The sequence below is a fragment of the Macaca thibetana genome, chromosome 8, assembly GCF_024542745.1.
Source record: "Macaca thibetana thibetana isolate TM-01 chromosome 8, ASM2454274v1, whole genome shotgun sequence".
NCBI lineage: Eukaryota > Metazoa > Chordata > Mammalia > Primates > Cercopithecidae > Macaca > Macaca thibetana.
In genome coordinates, this window is record NC_065585.1 from 70792844 (window position 1) to 70817338 (window position 24495).

General features: G+C 41.4%; 1 protein-coding gene across 2 annotated transcripts in view; it reads right to left on the bottom strand.

Annotated features, from left to right (window-relative positions):
* Nucleotides 1-11070: 11070 nt before the first annotated feature.
* The window catches only part of LY96 (lymphocyte antigen 96), a 38993-nt gene continuing 25568 nt past the window's right edge, over nucleotides 11071-24495 (bottom strand). The window contains exons 4-5 of one of the 2 annotated variants that reach the window (XM_050802323.1): nucleotides 18320-18372; nucleotides 11071-14519 (exon numbers count right to left, since the gene is read on the bottom strand). In XM_050802323.1, the coding sequence (XP_050658280.1) occupies nucleotides 14511-14519; nucleotides 18320-18372 (62 nt within the window). In that variant the 3' untranslated portion in view covers nucleotides 11071-14510. Of the gene's footprint in view, nucleotides 14520-16100; nucleotides 16214-18319; nucleotides 18373-24495 lie in introns of those variants that run through there. The other variant, XM_050802322.1, reaches the window with a different exon arrangement.

Sequence of the window (24495 nt, forward strand, 5' to 3'; positions counted from 1 at the left end):
TCTGGGCATCTTCTTCTTTTTTTTTTTTTTTCCCAGAAGGAGTCTCACTGTGTCACCCAGTCCTGAGTGCAGTGGCACAATCTCAGCTCACTGCAACCTCCGCCTCCTGGATTTAAGTGATTCTTGTGCCTCAGCCTCCCAAGTAGCTGGGACTACAGGTGCATGCTACCATACCCAACTAATTTTTGTATTTTTAGTAGAGACGGGGTTTCACTGTGTTATCCAGGCTTGTCTCAAACTCCTGACCTCAGGTGATCCACCTGCCTTGACCTCTGAAAGTGCTGGGATTTCAGGCACGAGCCACTGTGCCCAGCCTAGTTCTGGACATCTTCCATTCACCCCTTCAGATGCTCTCTACCCTTCTCCACTGTCCTCTGTGCTCTGGGAAGCTGGCCCGTATAGACTAAATCAGCTGGCTCCCTTGTCTTCTGGTTCCAGTGGGTCCAGCAATGGGGAGCCCAGCAGGAGATCTGAGGGTGTAGCAGTGCGATCCCTCCCTGTACGGTTACTTCCAGCTGGTCTAGTTACATAAAGGAGGTGAAGGGGGGTGGTATTCACTTTTTGCTACTCTCAGACAGGCCCCCTCTGTCTCCTGGTTCTCCCACCCTTGACCCTTTAGACTTCGAGCAATAATGGGGCCCCACTGCTACTACTAATACTGGGGGACTGCACTATTCATGGTTTCCTACACCTTGTCCACAGCTCTGTAAACATTCCCTTTATTAAACTCTCCTTAAGTAACCCCAGTTTAAATGTGTCTTCTGTTTCTTCAAGGACTCTGACTGACACAGTAATAATACCTTACAGCTAAAAGCTTTTACAGTGTCTCGTTAATGTATTCAGACTTGGATAACATTTTTTGGATTTTTTAAACAGTAGACCTAGAACCTTAAAATGCGTCAGGGTTTGATTCCTAAATCTGTTTGCTGTCAAGCAGAACTGAATAGTGCCTTTGTTTTTGTCATTGGCATTTATTGTAGCCTTTGTGTTTTTATTTTCATCTGTTGTTCCCTGTATGGTTTTTATATTTATGTCATGTTAAGGCATGAAACAGCTTTTTCCCATTGATTATTGCTTGGTTTATTTTTTATCCTCTCTAATAGCTGGACTGACAAGCCTGTGAATGCCCTGAAGACAGGAACCGAGTGTTTTTCTGTTTGTATCCTCTGCATGAAGCACAGGACAGGCATTTTGAATGAATGGAGAATATCATCTATTCTGGATTTCAGTTATTAGGGAGAAAAGATTATCAGACAGTGCTCTGCCCACCTGGGTACCACCCAGTCATGCTCTGAAGCACCAGCAATGGCTGACAGGAATTTTATACATTCTCACAGCTTAACCACAGAGGTTGTATAATGTGAGCCAAAAATCAAAGATGAACCCAAACCTACTTTCCATTTCGAAGTAAAGTTTCGTTCATAGAGAATAAGGGATTCATAGGAATGTAAAAGAAATCCTTCAACTTGACAACCCACTGACAAGGCAGCTAAAATGTAGGAGACAGAAACCATTTTTCTTTTTTGCATTGAAGGTAGGTTAATGTGGTTAATTCATGAATGTTTAAAGGGGATAATTTGCTCAGAGAAAAAAAATTCTTCATCTTTGAATTTTTGAAGGAGAAAAGAATGAAAAGGTAATGTGAGTCTGTGAGCCCTTCAGCTTCCAAAGGTCCCTCACCACCATCTCCATTTGCTTTGCCCTCTTCCCATGCTCTGATCAGCTCTAATTTTTTTCTTACCCTACCAACATCTTGATATTTATCTAATTTTTGACTCACATTATACAGCCTCTCTGGCTAAGTTGTAAGAACATATTACATACATTGGGATGGGTACAGTGGCTCACAGTTATAATCCCAGCTTTGGGAGGCCAAGGCAAAAGGATTGCCTGAGTTCAGGAATTCAAGACCAGCCTGGGCAACTTATCAAGACTCCATTTCTACAAAATAATTTTTTTTTAATTAGCTGTACATGGTCGTGCATGCCTGTAGTCTCAGCTACTTAGGAGGCTAAGGCAGAAGAATTGCTTGAGCCTAGGAGTTGGAGGTTACAGTGAGATATAATTGTGCTACTGCACTCCAGCCTGGGTGACAGTGAGATCTTATTTAAAAAAAAGAAAAAGAAATAAATTTTTCTTAATGTACAAAAGAAAATAACATACATGTTTCCACCTTGCTTACTAAGTGTTGCTTACCTTTCTCATGTTTGCTCTGGCACTGGCCATTGTTTTAAACTTTACAATGCTGCTCTGACTTGGTGGCTTATGCTTATAATCCCAGCACTTTAGGAGGCTGAGGCAGGAGGATCCCTTTAGCCCACGAGTTTGAGACCAGCCTGGGCAACCTCCCAACTACTTGGAGGGCTGAGACGGGAAGATCACTTGAGCCTGGGAGGTCGAGGCTGCAATGAGCCATGATGGCACCATTGCATTTCAGCCTAGGCAACAGCCAGACCATGTCTCAAAGATAAAAATGAAACAATATTAGAATACTAAAACTTTTACTTTTAATTTTACATGCCTAAGTATCCTCTTTTAGTTAATTAGGCATTCATTAATTTTTATCATCTATGATAGATGATGAAAGAGTTCATTTATATCATTAATTTTTTTAAGTTAATTTATATTAAGATCTTCATAGTATTGTTTATATTTTCAACCAGTGTATGTAATCCAAGTATCCAACAATAAGCAGGTATGCCAACTGAAGCAGATAAGGCCAATTAAAAAATGACAAATATACATGTGTCAACCTCCTTGGCAACTAATATGAGCAAATTCCAGTCAACCTCAACCTGGAAAAAGTGCTGGGATTACAGGCGTGAGCCTCTGTGCCCAGCCGCAGTCTCAAATTCTGTTAGTTTGACTAGAAAGGTACACAGTAATGCATGCATGCCTTTGTTGTTTTTAATTAACTTAAAAATGTTTATTTATAGCTAATTTATTGGGGGAATCCACCCCCAATATTTCAATGTAGGTTCTTTCTATTTTCCATAAGTGTCGGCCAACTTATTCTAACTATTTTATTTATTATACTGAAACAGTTTGTGCCTTCAGTCTCTTGCCTCGGCACCTAGGTAATCTTTTGCCCACAATCCTATTTGGCCAGCTGAGAAATAAAGAGAAAGAGTACGAAGAGAGGAATTTTACAGCTGGGCCTCCAGGGGTAACATCACATATCAACAGGACCGTGATGCGCACCTGAGCTGAAAAACCAGCAAGTTTTCTTAAGGATTTCAAAAAAAGAAGGGGTGCAAGAACAGGGAGTAGTCACAAGATCACATGCTTCAAAGGGCAAAAAGGAGAACAAAGATCACATGCTTCTGAGGAAACAGGACAAAAGGCAAAACAGAACTACTGATAAGGGTCTATGTTCAGCTGTGCACATATTGTCTTAATAAACATCTTAAACAACAGAAAACAGGGTTCAAGAGCAAAAACCGGTCTGACCTCATATTTACCAGGACAGAGTTTTTTCCCCACCCTAATAAGTCTGAGAGTACTGCAGGAGACCAAGGCGTATTTCAGTCCTTATCTCAACCGCATAAGACAGGCACTCCCAGAGCGGCCGTTTATAGACCTCCCCCCAGAATGCATTCCTTTCCCAGGGTCTTAATTATTAACATTCCTTACTAGGAAAACAATTTAGTGATATCTTCCCTACTTGCACGTCCATTTGTAGGCTCTCTGCAAGGAGAAAAATATGGCTGTATTCTGCCCAACCCCCCAGGCAGTCAGACCTTATGGTTGTCTTCCTTTGTTCCCTGAAAATCACTGTTATTCTGTTCTTTTTCAAGGTGCACTGATTTCATATTGTTCAAACACACATGTTTTGCAATCAATTTCTACAGTTAACACAATAGTGGTTCTGAGGTGATGTACATTCTCAGCTTATGAAGATAACAGGATTACGAGATTAAAGTAAAGACAGGCACAAGAAATTATAAAAGTATTAATTTTGGGAATTGACAAATGTCCATATTAAAATGAAATCTTCACAATTTATGTTCAGAGATTGAAGTAAAGACAGGCATAAGAAATTATAAAAGTATTATTTGGGAACTGATATATGTCCATATTAAAATGAAATCTTCACAATTTTTATTCCTCTGCCTCAGCTCCAGCTGGTCTCTCCATTCGGGGTCCCTGACTTCCTGCAACACTAATTTTAAATAAATATTTAAATAATCTCAGATTCATAATAGTTTCAAATTTATAGAAAAGTTGCAAGAAGGCAGGTGGATCATGAGGTCAGGAGATCGAGACCATCCTGGCTAACACAGTGAAACCCCGTCTCTACTAAAAATACAAAAAATTAGCCAGGCGTGGTAGCACATGCCTGTAGTCCCAGCTACTTGGGAGGCTGAGGCAGAAGAATCACTTGAACCCAGGAGGTGGAGGTTGCAGTGAGCTGAGATCATGCTACTGCACTCCAGCCTGGGTGGCAGAGCGAGATTCCATCAAAAAACAAAAACAAAAACAAAAACCAGACACATAGAGTAATGGAACAGAATAGAAAACCCAGAAATAAATTCATACATCTACAGTGAACTGATTTTTGACAAGGCAACCAAGAACATACATGGGGAAAGAACAGTCTCTTCAATAAATGGTGCTGGGAAAACTGGATATCCATAAGCAGAAGAATGAAACTAGACCTCTATCTCTCATTATGTACACAAATCAAATCAAAATAGATTAAAGACAAATCTAAGACCTCATACTATGAAACTACTACAAGAAAACATTGAAGAAACTCTCCAGGACACTGGTCTAGGCAAAGATTTCTTGAGTAATACCCCACAAGCACAGGCAACCAAACCAAAAATGGACAAATAGGATTGTGGGCAAAAGATTACCTAGGTGCCAAGGCAAGAGACTGAAGGCACAAACTGTTTCGGTATAATAAAGAAAATAGTTAGAATAAGAATAGTTATGATACAAATTAGATATAGAGATGATCATGGACATTATCAATCATTAGCTTTTAATATTACTCTTTATTGCATTACTAATATAACCTAGGAATAATTGGCAGGTTGAGTACTGAAGAGATGTTGTGAGAAGTGACCTAGAAGCCAAGAGGTGAGCCCTCTGTCACACCCACATAAGGGCCACTTGAGGGCTCCTTAGTCAAGCGGTAATGCCAGTGCCTGGGAAGACACCCATTACTTAGCAGACCACAAAAGGGAGTCTCCTTTCCTTGGAGGAGTCAGGGAACACTCTGCTCCACCAGCTTCTTGTGTGACTCTGGATATTATCCAGGCCTGCCCACAGTCATCCAGAGGCCTAAACCCCTCCCCATGGTGCTGTGCTTCAATGGTCACACTCCTTGTCCACTTTCATGTTCCTCCCGTACTCCTGGTTCCTCTTTGAAGTTCATAGCAGATAGTGGTAGAATAAACAGGGAAAGTCTTAAAGTCTTTGATCTTTCTTATAAGTGCATAGAAGAAAATGCTGACATATGCTGCCTTCTCTCTCTGCTTTGGTTACCTAAAAGGGAAGGGCCCTCATCCTATGATCACATGACTTGCTTCACCTTATCAATCACTTAGAATATCCACCCTCCTTACCCTGCCCCCCTTGTCTTGTATGCAATAAATATCAGCACACCCAGCCGTTCAGGGCCACTACCGGTCTCTGCGTCTTGATGATAGTGGTCCCCCAGGCCCAGCTGCTTTCTCTTTATCTCTTTGTTTTGTGTCTTTATTTATTACAGTCTCTCATCTCCACACACGGGGAGAACACCCTCTAAGCCCTGTAGGGCTGGACCCTACATAGGATCACATCAAGTTAAAAAGATCTGCACAGCAAAGGAAACAATCAACAAAATGAAGAGACAACCCACAGAATGAAAGAAAATATTTGCAAACTACCTATCTAACCAGAATATATAAAGAGCTCAAATAACTCTACAGGGAAAAAAAATCTAATAATTTAATTTTTAAATGGGCAAAAGACTTTAATAGACATTTCTCAAAAGAAGACATACAGATGTCAAACAAGCCATATGAAAAGGTGTTCGATTGGCCCGGCATGTGGCTCATGCCTGTAATCCCTGCACTTTGGGAGGCTGAGGTGGGTGGATCACCTGAGGTCGGGAGTTCAAGACCAGCCTGACCAACATGGAGAAACCCTGTCTTTACTAAAAATACAAAATTAGCTGGGCGTGGTGGCACATGCCTGTAATCCCAGCTACTAGGGAGGCTGAAGCAGGAGAATTGCTTGAACCTGGGAGGCAGAGGTTGCGGTGAGCTGAGATCATGCCATTGTGCTCCAGCCTGGGCAACAAGAGTGAAACTCTGCCTCAAAAAAAAAGAAAGAAAAGGTGTTCGACATCATCGATCATCAGAGAAATGCAAATGAAAACTACAATGAGATATCATCTCACCCCAGTTAAATGGCTTTTATCTAAATGTCAGGCAATAACAAATGCTGGCAAGGATATAGAGAAAAGAGAACCTTCATACACTGTTGGTGTGAATGTAAATTAGTATAACCACTGTGGAGAACAGCTTCGAGTTTCCTCCAAAAACTGAAAATAGAGCTACCGTATAATCCAGCAATCCCACTGGATTATCCAAAAGAAAGGAAATCAGTATATCAAAAAGATATCTGCATGCCCATGTTTATTGCAGCACTATTCACAATAGCCAAGATTTGAAAGCAACATAAATGTCCATCAACAGATGAATGGATAAAGAAAATGTGGTCCATTTACACAATAGAATACTATTTAGGCACAAAAAAGAATGAGAGACTGGGTGCACTGGCTCATGCCTATAATCCCAGCACTTTGGGAAGCTGAGACAGTGGGCCTCCCTTGAGGCCAACAGATCGAGACCAGCCTGGTCAATGTAGTAAGACCCCATCTCTATGTAAAAATTAAATTAAATTAAAAATAAAAAAATAAGAGCAAGAGCAAGATCCTATTATTTGCAAAAACATGAATGGAACTGGAGGTCGTTATGCTAATTGAAATAATCTAGGCACAGAAAGACAAACTTCACATGTCCTCACTTATTTATGGGAGCTAAAATTAAAACAATTGAACTCATGGAGATAGAGAGTAGGACGGTTACCAGAGGCTGGGAACAGGGGGTGGCACAGAGGAATGGGGTTGGTTAATGGGTACAAAAAAAATAGTTTAAAAGATGAATAATACCTAATATTTGGTAGCACAGCAGAGTGACGATAATAAAAAATAATTTAATTGTATATTTTAAAATGACAAAAAAAGTATAATTGGATTGTTTGTAACAAAAAGGATGAATGATTGAGCTGATGTATACCCCATTTACCCTGATGTGATTATTACACATTGCATATCTGTGTCAAAATACCTTATGTATTCTTGGAAGTCTATTTTGATTTAAAAAATTTCTCATGTAAACATTAAATATATACACCTACCACATACCCACAAGAATTAAAAAATAAAATTTTTTTGAAACAAAACATTTTTGAGGACTGTCGGCACTGTGCTTACTCTACCTAATGGATAAGTTACCCTGCAACCATTAGCAAGAGAAGGGCTGAAAGCAATGGGAAAACTCAGAAGGGAATGGTAAGACAATTTAGCTGGGAATCAACTAGAAATACTCTCAGGTGCAGATAATAAAATTCTGACTCCAACTCACTAAAGCAATAACCAGAAAGTCCAGAAGTATGGCAAAACCCAGGCTTGGGTGATTCAATGACCCCACAGTATCTGCAATTTGAGTTATTATTTTTTTAATTTTTAAAAATTATTTTAAATTTTATTTTTGAAACAGAGTCTCACTCTGTTGCCCTGGCTGGTGTGCAATGGTGCAGTCTCAGCTCACTGAAGCTTCAAACTTCTGGGATCAAGCTATCATCTCACCTCAGCCTCCTGAGTAGCTGTGACTACAGGCAGGTGCTGCCATGCTTGGCTAATTTTTATTTTATTTTTTGTAGAGACAGGGTCTCACAATGTTGCCCAGGCTGGTCTTGAATTCTTGGGTTCAAGCAATTCTCCCACCTCAGCCTCCAAAGTGCTGGGTTTATAGGTGTGACCCACCACGCCAGGCTCTTATTTTTTTAGACTAACCATTCTTCTGTTTACAGTATCAGCTTCATTCAGATACTAATTCCCTTTCATGGTCATCAGATGATTGTCCACAGAAATGTGGGCAACATTCCTCCTTGTTTACATCTAGTGAGACAACCAAGGAATTTGAATTCATCGCTTCTGATTGAGCCAACCTCAGTCATGTGACAAACCAGACCAATTAACCATACCCTGGGAATACTTCACATGGCTAACCTAGCAAATCAAGATCCACCCTAAAGTAGAAATGTGGTATACATCAGAAAAAGAGCAGGAAACATGACATGTCTCATAATCCATTCCACATCTCTGAACCCTGTCCTCACATCAAGTACATTAGAAGGTCAAAGAATCTTTTAATCCAAGAGAAAAATCTAAGAGAGAGGGTTTGCGGAGGATGTTTTTAGAGAAAGCTATGCTGTGAGTCCTGTTTCCAAACCCCTCCCCATAAGAACTGAAACAGGGTTGGGTAAAAACCTGCTCTACCTCAAAGCTAAGTGAGAGGGGACTCCACAGAGCTACTTAGAGAGCTTAATGTGTAATCGATTGCCTGATATGTTCTTCTTGCCCACTGCAATTGACTGAGACCATGGCACTGCAGTAAGGAAACTCTAATTAATATGAAGGAGAACTGGAGTTTCCACTCAAATCAGTCTCTTGGTATGGCCAAGGGACTTAGAGTCAAAGGAACTCTAAGCCAAGGGACTTAGAGTCAAAAGACTTATAGCCAATTAAATGTCCAGATAGGAATAGACATGGAGAGGCATTCATTATCCCTTAAAAAAAATGTTTTTATGTAAAAAGTCAATAAACAAAAAGCCGAAGGCAAGGTTACAAAACTGACTATCTTTAACTTCTATGCCTTGAGCTACAGTAATGTTAGGTTTAGTTACAGACTTTTAGCAATTAGCTATATAAAATGCAAACATTGTTCTGAAACAAAAAGTTTTTAAATATATATCTATCTTCACAACTCATAACTGGGAATTTTGTACCCAGGAGGCTTTGTCACAAGGTATCTTTATCCTGTCTGTAATTATCTTCCTTTAATTCTACGGGAATTAGAAAAGGTGCCACATAACAGCTCAGAAGGCAAAGTCCCTTGTTTTACTGGCTGTTTAGGCATCTTTGTACCCATCCTTGATTTGGAGGGTCTGACCTTGACTTAATTCTATCCCTGAAAACTGGCCCTTACAGTCTCATATGCTCACCTCTTCCATGACAGTCTCCGGGCCTAGAGGGACGGTGTTGGTATAGTCTTAGCAGCAGGGCATTTTCAGTGAAAAGCAAATTGGAGCCAGTGTGATGCCAAATGAGGGAGATTCGCATCTCTACTCTTCAGAATACCATGATTCTGGTTTCCTTGGAGGTAAAACAAGGAAAAATAAATAACAGTATTTTTGAAAATCAAAAGAGTATTTGTGTGTCAGAATAGAAAAAGGAACCTATTCCATTAGGGCACCAACTAAAAATACGAAGAAAAATGCTAACCTGGCACTCTTTAGAGGATTATATAATTCATGATTCAGTCTGCACTCAAAAACAAAAGTTGGGGCTGAAATCTAATAAAAAGTGTTACACTTCTCCTTTGAAACGACCTCTTTCTCTAGTTCTCCTTTTCTATTAAAGAATTTTTTTTTTTTAAGTCAGAGAGTCTCACTTTATCACCCAGGCTGGAGTGCAGTGGTGTAATCTTGGCTCACTGCAACCTCCATTTCCCAGGCTCAAACAATTCTCATGCCTCAGCCTCCTGAGTAGCTGGGGTTACAGGCGTGCACACCTCACCTGGCTAATTTTTGTATTTTCTAGTAGAGACAAGGTTTCTCCATGTTGGCCAGGCTGATGAAACTTCTGGCCTCAAGTGATCCACCCACCTTGGCTTCCCAAAGGGCTGGGATTACAGGTGTGAGCCACTGCACCCAGCCTAAAGAGAAATTATAGTAAGACCAATTTATGTGCAAAATAAGTTTTAGGCTTATTATACTTGGCCTGATTATTCACATAAAGTGCAGCAAGAATTAATTGGCCACATAGGCTCCTTTTAAGTTGGCTTTGCTGGAACTTTGCCTCGAAATATGTTATTCTAGTCTAAGCCCTGGGGGAAAAAAAAAAAACAGTGTCTCCGATTGTCCTGTTTTGAAAGAAATGAATCTTACTAAACTTATCCAAATAACTATATTGTCATACAATCAGAATACTCATGAACAGTTTCTGAATTCTGGAGAGCTCAGAGAGAAAAGTAAACTTGCTCACAAAAACATTCTTCACTTAATTGCTCTAAACTATAAATAATTCAAAAGAAAAAGATTTGCTTGACTCCTCTTTAACCACAGCAGCAGCCTTCCAAACACGATGTCCTTTGTTCACCTTGGAAGTTCACAAGTGAAACAGTTCTGGTTAGATGGGAGCTGTCTATCAGGCTTTGCAGAATCTAGCAGCTCCTACTTAGTTAGAATCAGTCTTAGGGGAAAAAGAGGCCCTCTGCTCGAGTATTCTCCTCCTTGCATTCCTCAGGTAGCAAGATCCTATATCAAAAGGATATGGGTCCCCAGCAGGGGTTGGGCCAAGGCACTCAGTCCCTTTTGTCAATCTTTATCTTAATTTGCCCCATTATTGCCACAGGCAACGTAGCATTCTCATTATAACCATTGTCTTTGGAATTTTCTTAAATTTTCCAATCTGGAGCAAGTAGTGTTTTAAAGGCCTTTGTTTTAACTCCCTAAATTTTCATTTTATTTATTTCATTTCTTAATAACCATCCAAAAATTTGTATCACCCTTCTGGGGTGAGCTCTTTTACTCCCTTTCTCTTTTCCTGTCTTTTTTTTTTTTTTTCGTTAATTGCCCCTGATATTTTATTAAGCATCTGTAAGACCCACAAGAGACAGCAAATTTGATAAGGCTTCTCACATAGTCCTATGATGCTGCCGTAGTAATGTCACCCAGGGTGCCCATGTAAAAAGGGCTCCCTAAACCCCACAATTTACCATGACGTGGGTAATAGAAATTGTTGTTGGAGAATATTCGGGTCACCATGAAGCCAGTCCCACATGGCTTGCATATGAAGCATATCAACTGCTTCATCTGGGGTGTTCCACTTGGCATTTTATAGGGAGAGTTGGGCAATCTCCTTCTCAGGATGAACACTAGGCTTGTTGTTCTCTCAGGAATCACCTCCTGTGTATTTCGATCACATACATTCACCAGCAATTGTTTAATCGTGAGCTGTGGTCCTGCATCAACCCAAGCAAGCTCTTTCATTCTGTAGCATTTAAAATTAATGATTCTATCCTTAAAGTAGTTATTTTTACAATTTTTTGTGTAGCAGGATGAACCGCAGACAAGAACCCCTCAGACACCGAGTTGTAGAAGGAAAGGGCTTTATTCAGCTGGGTGCGTCGGCAGACTCACGTCTCCAAAAACCGAGCTCCCTGAGTGAGCAATTCCTGTCCCTTTTAAGGGCTTACAACTCTAGGGGGGTCCGCATGAGAGGGTCGTGATTGATTGAGCAAGCAGAGGGTACGTGACTGGGGGCTGCATGCACCAGTAATCAGAACAGAACAGAACAGTACAGGGAATTTCACAGTGCTTTTCTATACAATGTCTGGAATCGGTCAGGGGTTGATCTTTAGCTACCAGGGCCAGTGCTCAGTGCCGGGCTGTCTGCTTGTGGATTTCATTTCTGCCTTTTAGTTTTTACTTCTTCTTCATTTGGAGGCAGAAATTGGGCATAAGACAGTATGATGGGTGGTCTCCTCCCTTAATTGTAGTAAAGGTTTCTCAGGGAGATGATGATACCAATCTACAAAATGGAACAATTCCTTTACATAACACCCTGTGGCTTTTTGGGTTTTTTGTTTGGTTGGTTGGCTGTTTTTTTTTTGCTTTGTTTTGATTTTGTTTTTTGAGACAGGATCTTGCCCTGCCACCCTTGCTGGAGTGCAGTGGCACAATTTCAGCTCACTGCAACCTCCACCTCCCAGGTGCAAGAGATTCTCACACCACAGCATCCAAAGTACTGGGATTATAGGCGCGTGCCACCACTCCCAGCTAATTTTTGTGTTTTTAGTAGAGACAAGGGTTTCACCATTTTGGCCAGGCTAGTCTGGAACTCCTGACCTCAGGTGACCCACCCACCTCAGCCTCCCAAAGTGGTGCGATTACAGGCAGAAGCCACCATGACTGGCTACCCTCTTGTTTTAATGGTTACTTCATTTCGCCCTTCCTCCACATTGACTGTCTTCTTGGTAACCACAGGTCTCAGAGGCAACTTTGTTGCCTGAGCTTAATTTTTCTCTTTATCCATTTAGTTTTATCTGTATAATTTTTCCTTTACTCTAAAGCAATTCTTAGTCACTTAACTAAAAAAAAAATTACTTTTTTTTTTTTTTTTGAGATGGAGTCTCACTCTGTCGCCCAGGCTGGAGTGCAGTAGTGGCACAATCTCGGCTCACCGCAACCTCCACCTCCTGGGTTCAAGCAATTCTCTTGCCTCAGCCTCCTGAGTAGCTGGGACTGTAGGTGCCCACCACCACGCCAGGCTAATTTTTATATTTTTAGTAGAAAGGGAGTTTTAACATACTGACCAGGCTAGTCTTGAACTCCTGATCTTGTGATCCGCCCACCTCGGCCTCCCAAAGTGCTGGGATTACAGGCGTGAGCCACTGCACCCAGCAAAATTACATTTTCTTTAGCAAAAAAACACATCCTTGTGTCTTTTTGTTTTTTGTTCTTTTTTGGAGCAGAGGTTTAATAGGCAGAAGAGAAAAGAAAGAGTAATGGTCTCCAAGTGGAAAAGACCAGCAGGAGGCATATACTCCACATTTTACAGAGAGGATGAGAGACATGGTAGTTGTGGACAGGAAAGGAGGAAATTATGATAGGAAAAGTGGAGATCCTGTTACCGACACCCCATCAGGTGGTGAGAAGCTAGGGTCACTCCAGAAGCCTTTGGATAACACCGGGTGGTAGCTCCAGCCAGAAATCCTCAGTTGCTCCAAAACCTCTTCCAGCCCCATGCAACAGCTAAGTCCTCTCTGAAAGTAAGCTGGTTCAAACAGGACCAATATGCCCAGCAACCCATGGGTACAGGGGAATTCTCCATGTTCTCTCCAGAAAGCCTGTCCTCCAAGTCTTATGAGGCTGGCAGCCATGCTAATTTTTTCTAAATGGCTGAAGGTAGCCCAGTAGTTGGTTTGATTTGGTTCTTAAATGGAGACTGAGAGCCTTGAAATGAAAGGACAGAGTTGGAATCTGCTCCTCTGCTCACCGTTTCAATGAATGTTGTACCTTGGTATCCCAGATGAACCTCCAATATGAAGATGCTATGTTGTCTGGAGTATAAACCCAGGGTTTTATCAGGGGAACCAGCCCCCAATATTTCAATATAGGTTCTTTTCTATTTTCCTTAAGGGTCGGCCAGTCTGAGAAATAGAGAGAAAGAGCACAAGAGAGAAATTTTACAATTGGGCCTCCAGGGGTACCATCACATATTGGTAGGACCATGATGGTTACCTTGAGCCATGAAACCAGCAAGTTTTTATTAGGGATTTTAGAAGGGGAGGGAGTGTACAAACAGAGAGTAAGTCACAAAGATCACATGCTTCAAAGGACAATTAAGATTGCAAGGCAAGGCAAAATTAGAATTACTGATGAGGTTCTATGTCCCGCTGTGGACACAGTGTCTTGATAAACATCTTAACAGAAAACAGTGTTCGAGAGCAGACTACTGGTCTGACTAGAATTTACCAGGCTGGAATTTCCCAATCCTAGTAAGCCTGAGGGCACTGTAGGAGACCAGGGTGTATTTCAGTCCTTATCTCAACTGCATAAGACAGACACTCCCAGAGAGGCTGTCTATAGACCTACCCCCAGGAAGGCATTCCTTCCCCAGGGCTATTCCTTACTGGAAAAAGAATTCAGTGATATTTCTCCTACATGCACATCCGTCTATGGGCTTTCTGCAAGAAGAAAAATATGACTCTATTCTGCCCAACCCTTCAGGCAGTCAGACCTTATGGTTATCTTTCCTTGTTCCCTAAAAATCGCTGTTATTCTGTTCCTTTTCAGGGTGCACTGATTTCATATTGTTCAAACACACGTTTTACAATTTGTACAGTTAACACAATCATAACAGGGTCCTGAGGTGACATACATCCTCAGTTTACAAAGATGACGAGATTAAGAGATTAAAGTAAAGACAGGCATAGGAAATTATAAGAGTATCAATTGGGGAAGTGATAAATCTCCATGAAATCTTCACAATTTATGTTCAGAGATTGCAGTAAAGACAGGCATAAGAAATTATAAAAGTATTAATTTTGGGAGCTGATTAATGTCCATGAAATCTTCACAATTTATGTTCTTCTGCCACAGCTTCAGCCAGTCCTTCCATTCGGTGTCCCTGACTTCCCTCCCGCAACAGAGTTTGTCATCTTGCACTAGGAAAACTTAGGACACAAATACACATGAGGAGTTTAGGAGTGGAGGTTTAATAGGCAGAAGAGAAGAGAAAGAGAAACAGCTTTCTCTATATAGAGAGAGGGGTCTCCAAGCAGAAAAGACCCCATCCTTTTGTTTCTATAAACATCACCAAAAACACCTCTGTCGCCAGGCTGGAGTGCAGTGACATGATCTTGGCTCACTACAACCTCCACTTCCCAGGTTCAAGCGATTCTCCTGCCTCAGCCTTCCGAGTAGCCAGGATTACAGGCGCATGCCACCAGGTCCAGCTAATTTCTGTATTTTTAGTAGAGACAGGATTTCGCCATGTTGGCCAGGCTGGTCTCGAACTCCTGACCTCAGGTGATCTGCCCACCTCAGCCTCCCAAAGTGCTGGGATTACAAGCGTGAGCCACTGCACCCAGCATTTTTAATGTAAATTCTTGGTAAACAACTCAGAAACTCCCTCTTCTTTCCCTTTAAAAACCCTCTTGTAACTGCTGCTAATTTATGGAGTATATATTCAGGCAACTCAAGTTGTAATGCTCCCAGGATGCAATCCTCAAGTTTGGCCCAGGTAAACTCTCTACTTACACTAATTCTGCCTCAGCTTCTTCCTTTTAGGTCAACACTGCTATATTAGTCCATTCTCATGCTACTATGAAGAAATACCCAAGACTGGGTAATTTATAAAGGAAAGAGGTTTAGGCTGGGCACAGTGGCTCACATGTGTAATCTCAGCACTTTGGGAGGCTGATCACCTGAGGTCAGGAGTTCAAGACCAGCCTGACCAATATGGTGAAACCCCATCTCTACTAAAAATACAAAAATTAGCCAGTGTGATGGCAGGTGCCTGTAATCCCAGTTACTTGGGAGGCTGAGGCAGGAGAATCACTTGAACCTTGAAGGCAGAGGTTGCAGTGAGCCGAGATGGCACCACTGCACTCCAGCCTGGGTGACAGAGTGAGACTTCGTCTCAAAAAAAATAAATAAAATATAGGAAAGAGGTTTAACTGACTTATGGCTCCGCAGGGCTGGGGAGGCCTCAGGAAACAATCATGGCAGAAGGGGAAGCAAACACATCCTTCTTCATATGGTGGCAGGAAGGTGAAGTGCAGAGCAAAAGGGTGGGTGGGGAAAGCTCCTTATAAAACCATCAGATCTCATGAGAACTCATTCATTATCATGAGAACAGCATGGAGGTAACCGCCCCCATGATTCAATTACCTCCCACTGGGTCCCCCACAACACGTGAGGATTATGGGAACTACAATTCAAGATGAGATTTGGATGGGGACACAGCCAAACCATATCAATTACTTACCCTACCTTGCCCATTGCTTCCTATGGAAAACACAATAAACACTCTTGCCCACATTTTTCCCCCTCCCTCCACGTTCTCACAGACCCTGGTGCTTCCCCAGGTGGCTCTGCATGGTGCACCACGCCTCCGTTTTCTAGAGATCTGTGAGGATAAGCTTCTTTCTTCATGACAGTCATTTCTGTGTCTTCCTATCCTACCATATCTGATTAAAACAAATCCTGGGTACCCTTAAAACAGGAACAATACCTTCAAAAAATTTGTTTATATACTCAATTCATTCTAATTTGAATTAGGTTGGTGTATGATGTCAAACTCCAAGCAAAAGAGCATTTCTTCTGGACTCCCAGAAATAGCTTCAACAACACATTTGTATTTTCCCTAAAATGAAGTATAAGAAATACAAGTAATACAAAATGTTAGATGCTACTATTTCAGAGGCTTTGTAAGAACTTTCTCTTACTAGCAGAAAGCCATTTAAATTGGATTGATTTTATTAGTTTTCCAATGAGACAAAATTTTCCATGTCTTTGAATTAGATGAGCATAAGCCCATTTATTTCCCAATTATAAAATTATGTTATTTTTAAAAACTAACCTAAGAGGTTTTGAAATATTAGATATTAGTTTATAACAAAATAATGAAAGAATATGCATTATTACATTTTATTTTAAAATGGTCACCAAAAGTAAAATGCATAAATTTTCATTACTAGATACATCATGCAAACATCTAAAATCACAATGGTATTATTCATCGAAGCAGCAATTATTTTTACAAAGGCATGGATGACCAGGCTAAGTTCCCAAGAAAATCTTGAACAAAATAAGTCTGTAATTTACATGATTTTTATTCTCCTAAACAATGTTCACATTATATCTAGTATATTACATGAATAGTTATAGAGATTTACTGGCTTATACACAGTGGTCATTCAGTGCTTTCATCTGAAGACTGTTCAACAGATTAGTAATGAGCTCTTGCATTCAAATTACTCTTGCCCATGTATGTTAAAGGGAAAAAATGAAGTGGAAAAAAATGCTGTCTTTTGTGCAATTTTTCCATAGTCTACAGAAAGAAAAAATACCAAAAGACCTAATACTAAGGCTGTGCGCGGTGGCTCACACCTATAATCCCAGCACTTCCGGAGGCCAAGGCCAGGTCTCACTAACAACTGTTTCAGTACTGACCAAGTGGTTAAGTTAAATATTGAAAGCCAGTGCCCTTATACAAAGGATGGGATGTAAGAAAAGCCCATCAGGAGTTTTGGCCAGGCCTTTCCTGGGCCTTAAAGCATGACAAAATAACTGAGAAATTCTTAATAGGACCCATTTAGGATTAATCAAGTTTTATTGTGCCCCAGGTTTCCACAACCAAGTTTATTGGGGGTCTGAAGGAACTCCTCAAACCTCCATGATTTAGCAGGAGACAAGATAAAGGTAATCCCCCCAGCACCCAGACCCATTTAGATTAAGTAAAGTTACTGAGGCTCCAGACGAAGGTCTTCAGGACTCAGACCTTAGTCATAGATTAAAAGAAGTTAATCACTTGTGTCTTCAGATGAATGCACACTTACACATAGACATATTCCTTAGAATGAATAGAAACTCTGAAAGATTTGTAATTTTGAGTTGGTCTGACAATAATTTCCAGACCTTCTCCCTGTAACCAGTTACAGAAATGAAAGCTCTCTTCCTCCCCAGTTCATCTGCATCTTGTTATTGGGCTGCAAGAAATGGCAGCCTGACCCTCAGTTTGGTCCAGGAACAGAGGTGGGTGGATCACATGAGGCCAGGAGTTTGAGACCAGCCTAGGCAACATGGTGAAACCCCATCTCTACTAAAAATTAAAAAATTAGCTGGGCATGGTGGCATGTGCCTGTAATCCCAGCTACTCGGGTGACTGAGGCACAAAATCACCTGAACTTGGGAGGCGGAAGTTGCAGTGAGCCCAGAACACACTTCACTCCAGCCTGGGCAACAGAGCAAGATTCAGTCAAAAAAAAAAAAAAAAAAAAAAAAAAAAAAAAGCTAATTCTAAATAAAAGTGAAGGACAAAACCTTGAACATCTTAATCTTGAATTGCTATTCATGAAATTGTCAGCTGGGCATAGCTGCCCACACCTGTAATCCCAGCACTTTGGGAGGCTAAGCGGAGTGGATTGCTTGAGCTCAGGAGTTCAAGACCACCCTGGGCAACATGGTGAAACTGCATCTCTTCCAAAAATACAAAATGTTAGCTGGCATTGTGGCACGCACCTGTAGTCCCAGCTAGTCAGGAGGCAAAGGCATGAGGATTGCTTGGGGTGGGGATTAGTAGGTGGAGGTTGCAGTGAGCAGAGATTGTGCCACTGCACTCCAGTCTGGGTGACAGACTGAGATCCCATTTCAAAAAAAAAGGAAGAAGTTGTGAATTGCTTGTTTCAAATGCTTAACATGTCTATTACTGCTAAAGGTTAGACAATACAAAATAAATATTGAACAATACCTTAGAAAATTTTATTCCCTTGAAGGAGAATGATACTGTTGTATTCACAGTCTCTGCAAACAAAATATAAAATACAAGACGTTATTGGTCACGGTTAGGTGAATTTTTCCTTGGTAGCATAGAGTATACCTTTATGGCATACACTTAACTACTGACAGAGGCAGTCCCAAGCAAAACTGTAGAAAAATAATGAACCTTTTTTACCCTGGCTACTATTCTCCTGTGGCTTCCTTTCCCTGCCCCTACAGCCTCTCTGTACACCTGCCCCTGTCTTATCCCTTAGGGGACACAGACTGTTAAGATCTGCGGGTCTCAATAATGAATAAACGATGAACAAGCTAGTGCTAATATGCGTCAGACCAAGTTACACATGTGTATTTTAAACTAGTTTTCAGAGACATTGATGCACATTAAGCTGAGTAGAATAGAGAATAATCTTTCCAAAGACACATGAGATATTTTGGAGGCAGCCAGAATACTGAAGCGCCTCCCAATTACACCACTGAGAAGCTCACGTTAGCTTCTGTTTAAGTGCATAGCCATGGGCCTGGCCCCACACAAGCTGTGGAGCACAGAGTCAAAAATGCGGGAAAATCCACACCCTACTGTTCTAGTCAGAACAAAGTAGTGAATGTGATGTGATGGGGTAAAGATGGAAATACATGTTTTGAATCTCAAACAAAAGAAACAGTGGCCAAAAATATTTTTAATATAAATAGTTAAATCGAAAACTATAATATTGTTCTCAGAAGTAAATAAATAATGTCTGCATGTATACTTCTAGTCTCACAAATAAGCATTTATTTATTTACTTCTGGGTGTATCCTTTTTTTGTTTTTGTTTGTTTGTTTTGAGATGGAGTCTCACTCTGTTGCCCAGGCTGGAGTACAATGGTGTGATCTCTGCTCGCTGCAACCTCTGCCTTAGGGGTTCAAGAGATTCTCCTGCCTCAGCTTCCTGAGTAGCTGAGATTACAGGCACCTGCCACCACGCCCGATTAATTTTTGTATTTTTAGTAGACACGGGGTTTCACCATGCTGACCAGGCTGGTCTCAAACTCCCAACTTCAGGCTATCTGCCCACCTCAGCCTTCCAAAGTGCTGGGATTATAGGCATGAGCCACTGCACCCAACTGTTTTTTCTTTTCTTTTTGCTTTTTCTTTAAAGCAAATAAAGGGTGTATTATTATTATTATTATTTTTGTTTTGTTTTGAGACAGAATCTCGCTCTGTCGCCCAGGCTGGAGTGCAGTGGCACGATCTTGGCTCACTACAAGCTCCACCTTCCAGGTTCACGCCATTCTCCTGCCTCAGCCTCCCCAGTAGCTGAGATTACAGGCACCCACAACTACACCTGGCTAATTTTTGTATTTTTAGTAGAGACGGAGTTTCTCTGTGTTGGCCAGGCTGGTTTTGAACTCCTGACCTCAGGTGATCTGCCCACCTCGGCCTTCCAAAGTGCTGGGATTACAGACATGAGCCAACACACCTAGGCAGGTGTATCCTTACTAAAGGAGTTGATACCTGAGGTGTTTCTTCTGCTCGGTAAAGTGATCATGTCTTCATAATCTTATGATCTTTCATTCAAGGCCAATCCAATTCAAAACTTAACAATTCAACAACTACTTATTGAAAGCCTACTACCCACCAGGGCCTGGGAAGACAATGGTAGTACAACTCTGTCCCTTCTCTCAAAGAGCTAAAGTCTATTGAAGATATAGATATTTAAGAAACCATTCCAGCTGTGAGCGGTGGCTCACGCCTGTAATCACAACACTTTGGGAGGCTGAAGAGGGTAGATCCCTTGAACTCAGAAGTTCAAGACCAGCCTGGGCAACATGGTTGATCCTTATCTGTACAAAATATAAAAAAGAAAGATGGGTATGGTGGCGTGTGCCTGTAATCCCAGTTACTTGAGAGGCTGGGGTGGGAGGATCACTTGAGCCCAGTAGGTAGAGGCTACAGTGAGCTGTGTTTGTACCACTTCACTCCAGCCTGGGTGACAGGGAGACCTTGTCTCAAAATAAATAAATAAATAAATATTAAATTAAAATTAAAATTTTAAAAAAACAAAAAAAGACCCCCAAAATAATAAGAAGAAACCATTCCAAATACAATATGCAATGGGAAAGATGCAGTAAGGATAAATATAACATCTTCGTAAGAGTGATGGCCCTGGGGCCAGAACTGCTTGGGTTTGAATCTCAGCTCCTCTACTTGGTGTGTAACTTCGGACCAGTCACTTAATTTTTCTATGGCTCAGTAAAACAGTGATGGGTGATAACACGTATCTCATAGAATTATCACAAGGGCTATACCAGTTAATACATGTTAAGTGCTAAGAACAATGCCTGGGACACAGCACTTATTAAATATTATTACCACTAAATGTTACTTATAACATTTAATATTATTCTTTCTCGCTTCTAGACCCTCCTTCCAATGGCATCTTGTGAATAATAACATATTCATACCTTGTGAATATTAATGCATTAATATATTAGTTATATATGTATATATTATATAATAACAATAATAGGCTCTATCTTATTAACTTGCTAGTTTCTTTGAGAATATTTTTCACAAATTGAATCATATTTCATTTTTCTCCTTTTTTTTTATTTTATTACTTCATTAGGATCTTGTTTTCTCCACTAGTCTGTAATTTCCATGAGGACAGGGGTTTTGCTTTGGACATTTTTGAATCTGGCTCCTAGTATCTAATTCTCAGTACCCAGCTTCAGGACCAACTATTAGGTTGGTGTAAAAGTAATTGCAGTTTTTGCCATGAAAAGTAATGCAATACATCATTACATAATTAAATCCGTAATTTGCAAGGCCCAGCACAAAATGACGATATGAGGCTGCTTATTCAAAAGATAGGGGAAACCTGTTAAAGTTACTAGAACATAAAACTTTGCCCTTCTTCTATGTGTTTCTCTCTCTAGACTTGCCATAATGTTTTTATTGCAATTTAATATCATTTGTAAGAAAGAGAACATTTTAAACTATTAGTATGAATTTCAGTATTCATCTTCTTATAATACAATGCCAGTTTTAAATGCAAATATCAAAGCATTTAACTTCAAGGTAGAATCACTGAAATTACATAATTTGTCTTTCCCTGCTTATCCCCAGGGGGTGCCTCGAGCGGAGCCAGCCAGAGGAAACTAACACAAGCCAGAGGCAGGAAGTTTGAAGGGAGAAAGAGAAGGTCCCCAAGGCATGGAACAGCCTGAGGGAACGCCCCCTCAGCAAGCAGCACAGGTGAGTGTAGAAACACCCAGGGGCTCCTCCACGACTGGGGGCTCCTGTGCAAGCTTCGGCCTGAGAGCTGCCTGTCAGGGTCCTCCTTCCACAAACTGCCAGATGCCCCATGCGCCAGTGAGGGGCAGGAAGTCCAAGCAAGTACCTTTCTTTCCCACAGGCCTGCTATTCAACAGTGACTCTCAATGCACTGCAATCTCCATGCAATACCTCCACACACTACCTGTTTTGGGGTGGGACAGGGGATGGTGTGCCCAACTAGTCAGCTGCTGAACAGGGCCATGGTGCTGCCAGCCAAGGTAGGGCAGCCACTGTCATGCCCACGCAAGATACTGCAGGGCACCCACACCAGATCCTGACCCTCCCTGTAGCCAGGACTTCACCAGGAGCAGAGGTTAGCAGGTGGCACTGGACAGAAGAGGGGAGAGGATCCCAGGGTGCCAGCAGGGAAGTGGGCAGCGAGAACCAAGAACCAGTCCAGGGAAGGTGGGTTCATACCCCATCGTCTCATTAGATTTCACTTACACAAAACACACACTCGAAAATAAAATTATTAAGAATTTCAAGATTGTGATCACAGGGCATTAAACCCCAAGCACAGGGCCCTTCTGTATATGGGGCCCTGGGCTCTGGTCATGAAGCCAACTCTGTCAACTTTGTGGAAGGGGTGGGGGAGGAAGATGGATGAGACTTGAGGATTTGAGAAAGAAATTAAGAACAACCCCTAGACCAGGTGTGGTGGCTCACGCCTATAATCCCAGCACTTTGGGAGGCCGAAGCGGGTGGATCATGAGGTCAGAAGTTCGAGACCAGTCTGGCCAACATGGTGAAATCCTATCTCTATTAAAGATACAAAAAATTTGTTGGGCATGGTGGCACACACCTGTAATCCCAGCTACTGGGGAGGCTGGGGCAGGAGAATCGCTTGAACCAGGGAGGCAGAGGTTGCAGTGAGCCGAGATTGTACCATTGCATTCCAGCCTAGGCAACAGGACGAGACTCTGTTTCAAAAAAAAAAAGAACAACCCCTAGTTTTCTATTTAGGGAGACTGTCTTAACACTTAGCAGGTCAGGTAGACAGACGGAGTTCTAACCTCCTCTGTTGGATAGACCTCTTTTTCAATTGTTTTGTCTGTCTTAGAAAGCTGTTTTTTTGTTTTTCTTTTTTTGAAACTGGAGTCTCACTGTGTAGCCCAGGCTGGAGTGCAGTGGTGGGATCTTGGCTCACTACAATGTCTGCCTTCATTCAAGTGATTCTCCTTCCTCAGCCTCCTGGGTAGCTGGGATTACAAACATGTGCTACCACACCCGTCTACTTTTGTATTTTTAGTAGAGACTGGGTTTCACCGTGTTGGCCAGGCTGGTCTGGAACTCCTGACCTCAGGTGATCCGCTCGCCTCGGCCTCCCAAAGTGCTGGGATTATAGGCGTGAGCCACTGCACCTGCCCAGAAAGCTCATATCTTGCTCATACCTTCCATTCTTTTCTTTTCTTTTTTATTATACTTTAAGTTCTGGGGTACATGTGCACAACGTGCAGATTTGTTACATATGTATACATGTGCCATGTTGGTTTGCTGCACCAATTAATTCATCATTTACATTAGGTATTTCTCCTAATACTATCCCTCCCCCATCCCTCCCACCCCATGACAGGCCCCGGTGTGTGATGTTCCCCTTCCTGTGTCCAAGTGTTCTCATCGTTCAGTTCCCACCTATCAGTGAGAACATGCAGTGTTTGGTTTTCTGTCCTTGTAATAGTTTGCTCAGAATGATGGTTTCTAGCATCATCCATGTCCCTACAAAGGACATAAACACCTCCTTTTTATGGCTGCATAGTATTCCATGGTGTATTTGTGCCACATTTTCTTAACCCAGTCTATCATTGATGGATATTTGGGTTGGTTCCAAGTCTTTGCTATTGTGAATAGTGCTGCAATAAACATACGTGTGCACGTGTCTTTATAGCAGCATGATTTATAATCCTTTGGGTATGTACCCAGTAATAGGATGGCTGGGTCAAATGGTATTTCTAGTTCTAGATCTTAAGGAATCGCCACACTGTCTTCCACAATGGTTGAACTAGTTTACACTCCCACCAACAGTGTAAAAGTGTTCCTATCTCTCCACATCCTTTCCAGCATCTGCTGTTTCCTGACTTTTTAATGATCGCCATTCTAACTGGTGTGAGATGGTATCTCATTGTGGTTTTTATTTGCATTTCTCTGATGACCAGTGATGATGAGCATTTTTTCATGTGTCTGTTAGCTGTATAAATGTCTTCTTTTGAAAAGTGTCTATTTATATCCTTCACCCACTTTTTGATGGGGTTGTTTGATTTTTTTCTTGTAAATGTGTTTAAGTTCTTTGTAGATTCTGGATATTAGCCCTTTGTCAGATGGGTAGATTGCAAAAATTTTCTCCCATTCTGTAGGTTGCCTATTCACTCTGATGGGAGTTTCTTTTGCTGTGCAGAAGCTCTTTAGTTTAATTAGGTCCCATTTTTCTATTTTGGCTTTCGTTGTCATTGTTTTTTGTGTTTTAGTCATGAAGTCCTTTCCCATGCCCATGTCCTGAATCATATTGCCTAGAAGAACCTTTCTTCTAGGGTTTTTATGGTTTTAGGTCTAACATTTAAGTCTTTAATCCATCTTGAATTAATTTTTGTATAAGGTTTAAGGAAGGGATCCAGTTTCAGCTTTCTACATATGGCTAGCCAGTTTTCCCAGCACCATTTATTAGATAGGGAATCCTTTCCCCACTTCTTGTTTTTGTCAGGTTTGTCAAAGATCAGATGGTTGCAGATGTGTGGTATTATTTCTGAGGCCCCTGTTCTGTTCCATTGGTTTATATCTCTGTTTTGGTACCAGTACCATGCTGTTTTGGTTACTGTAGCCTTATAGTATAGTTTG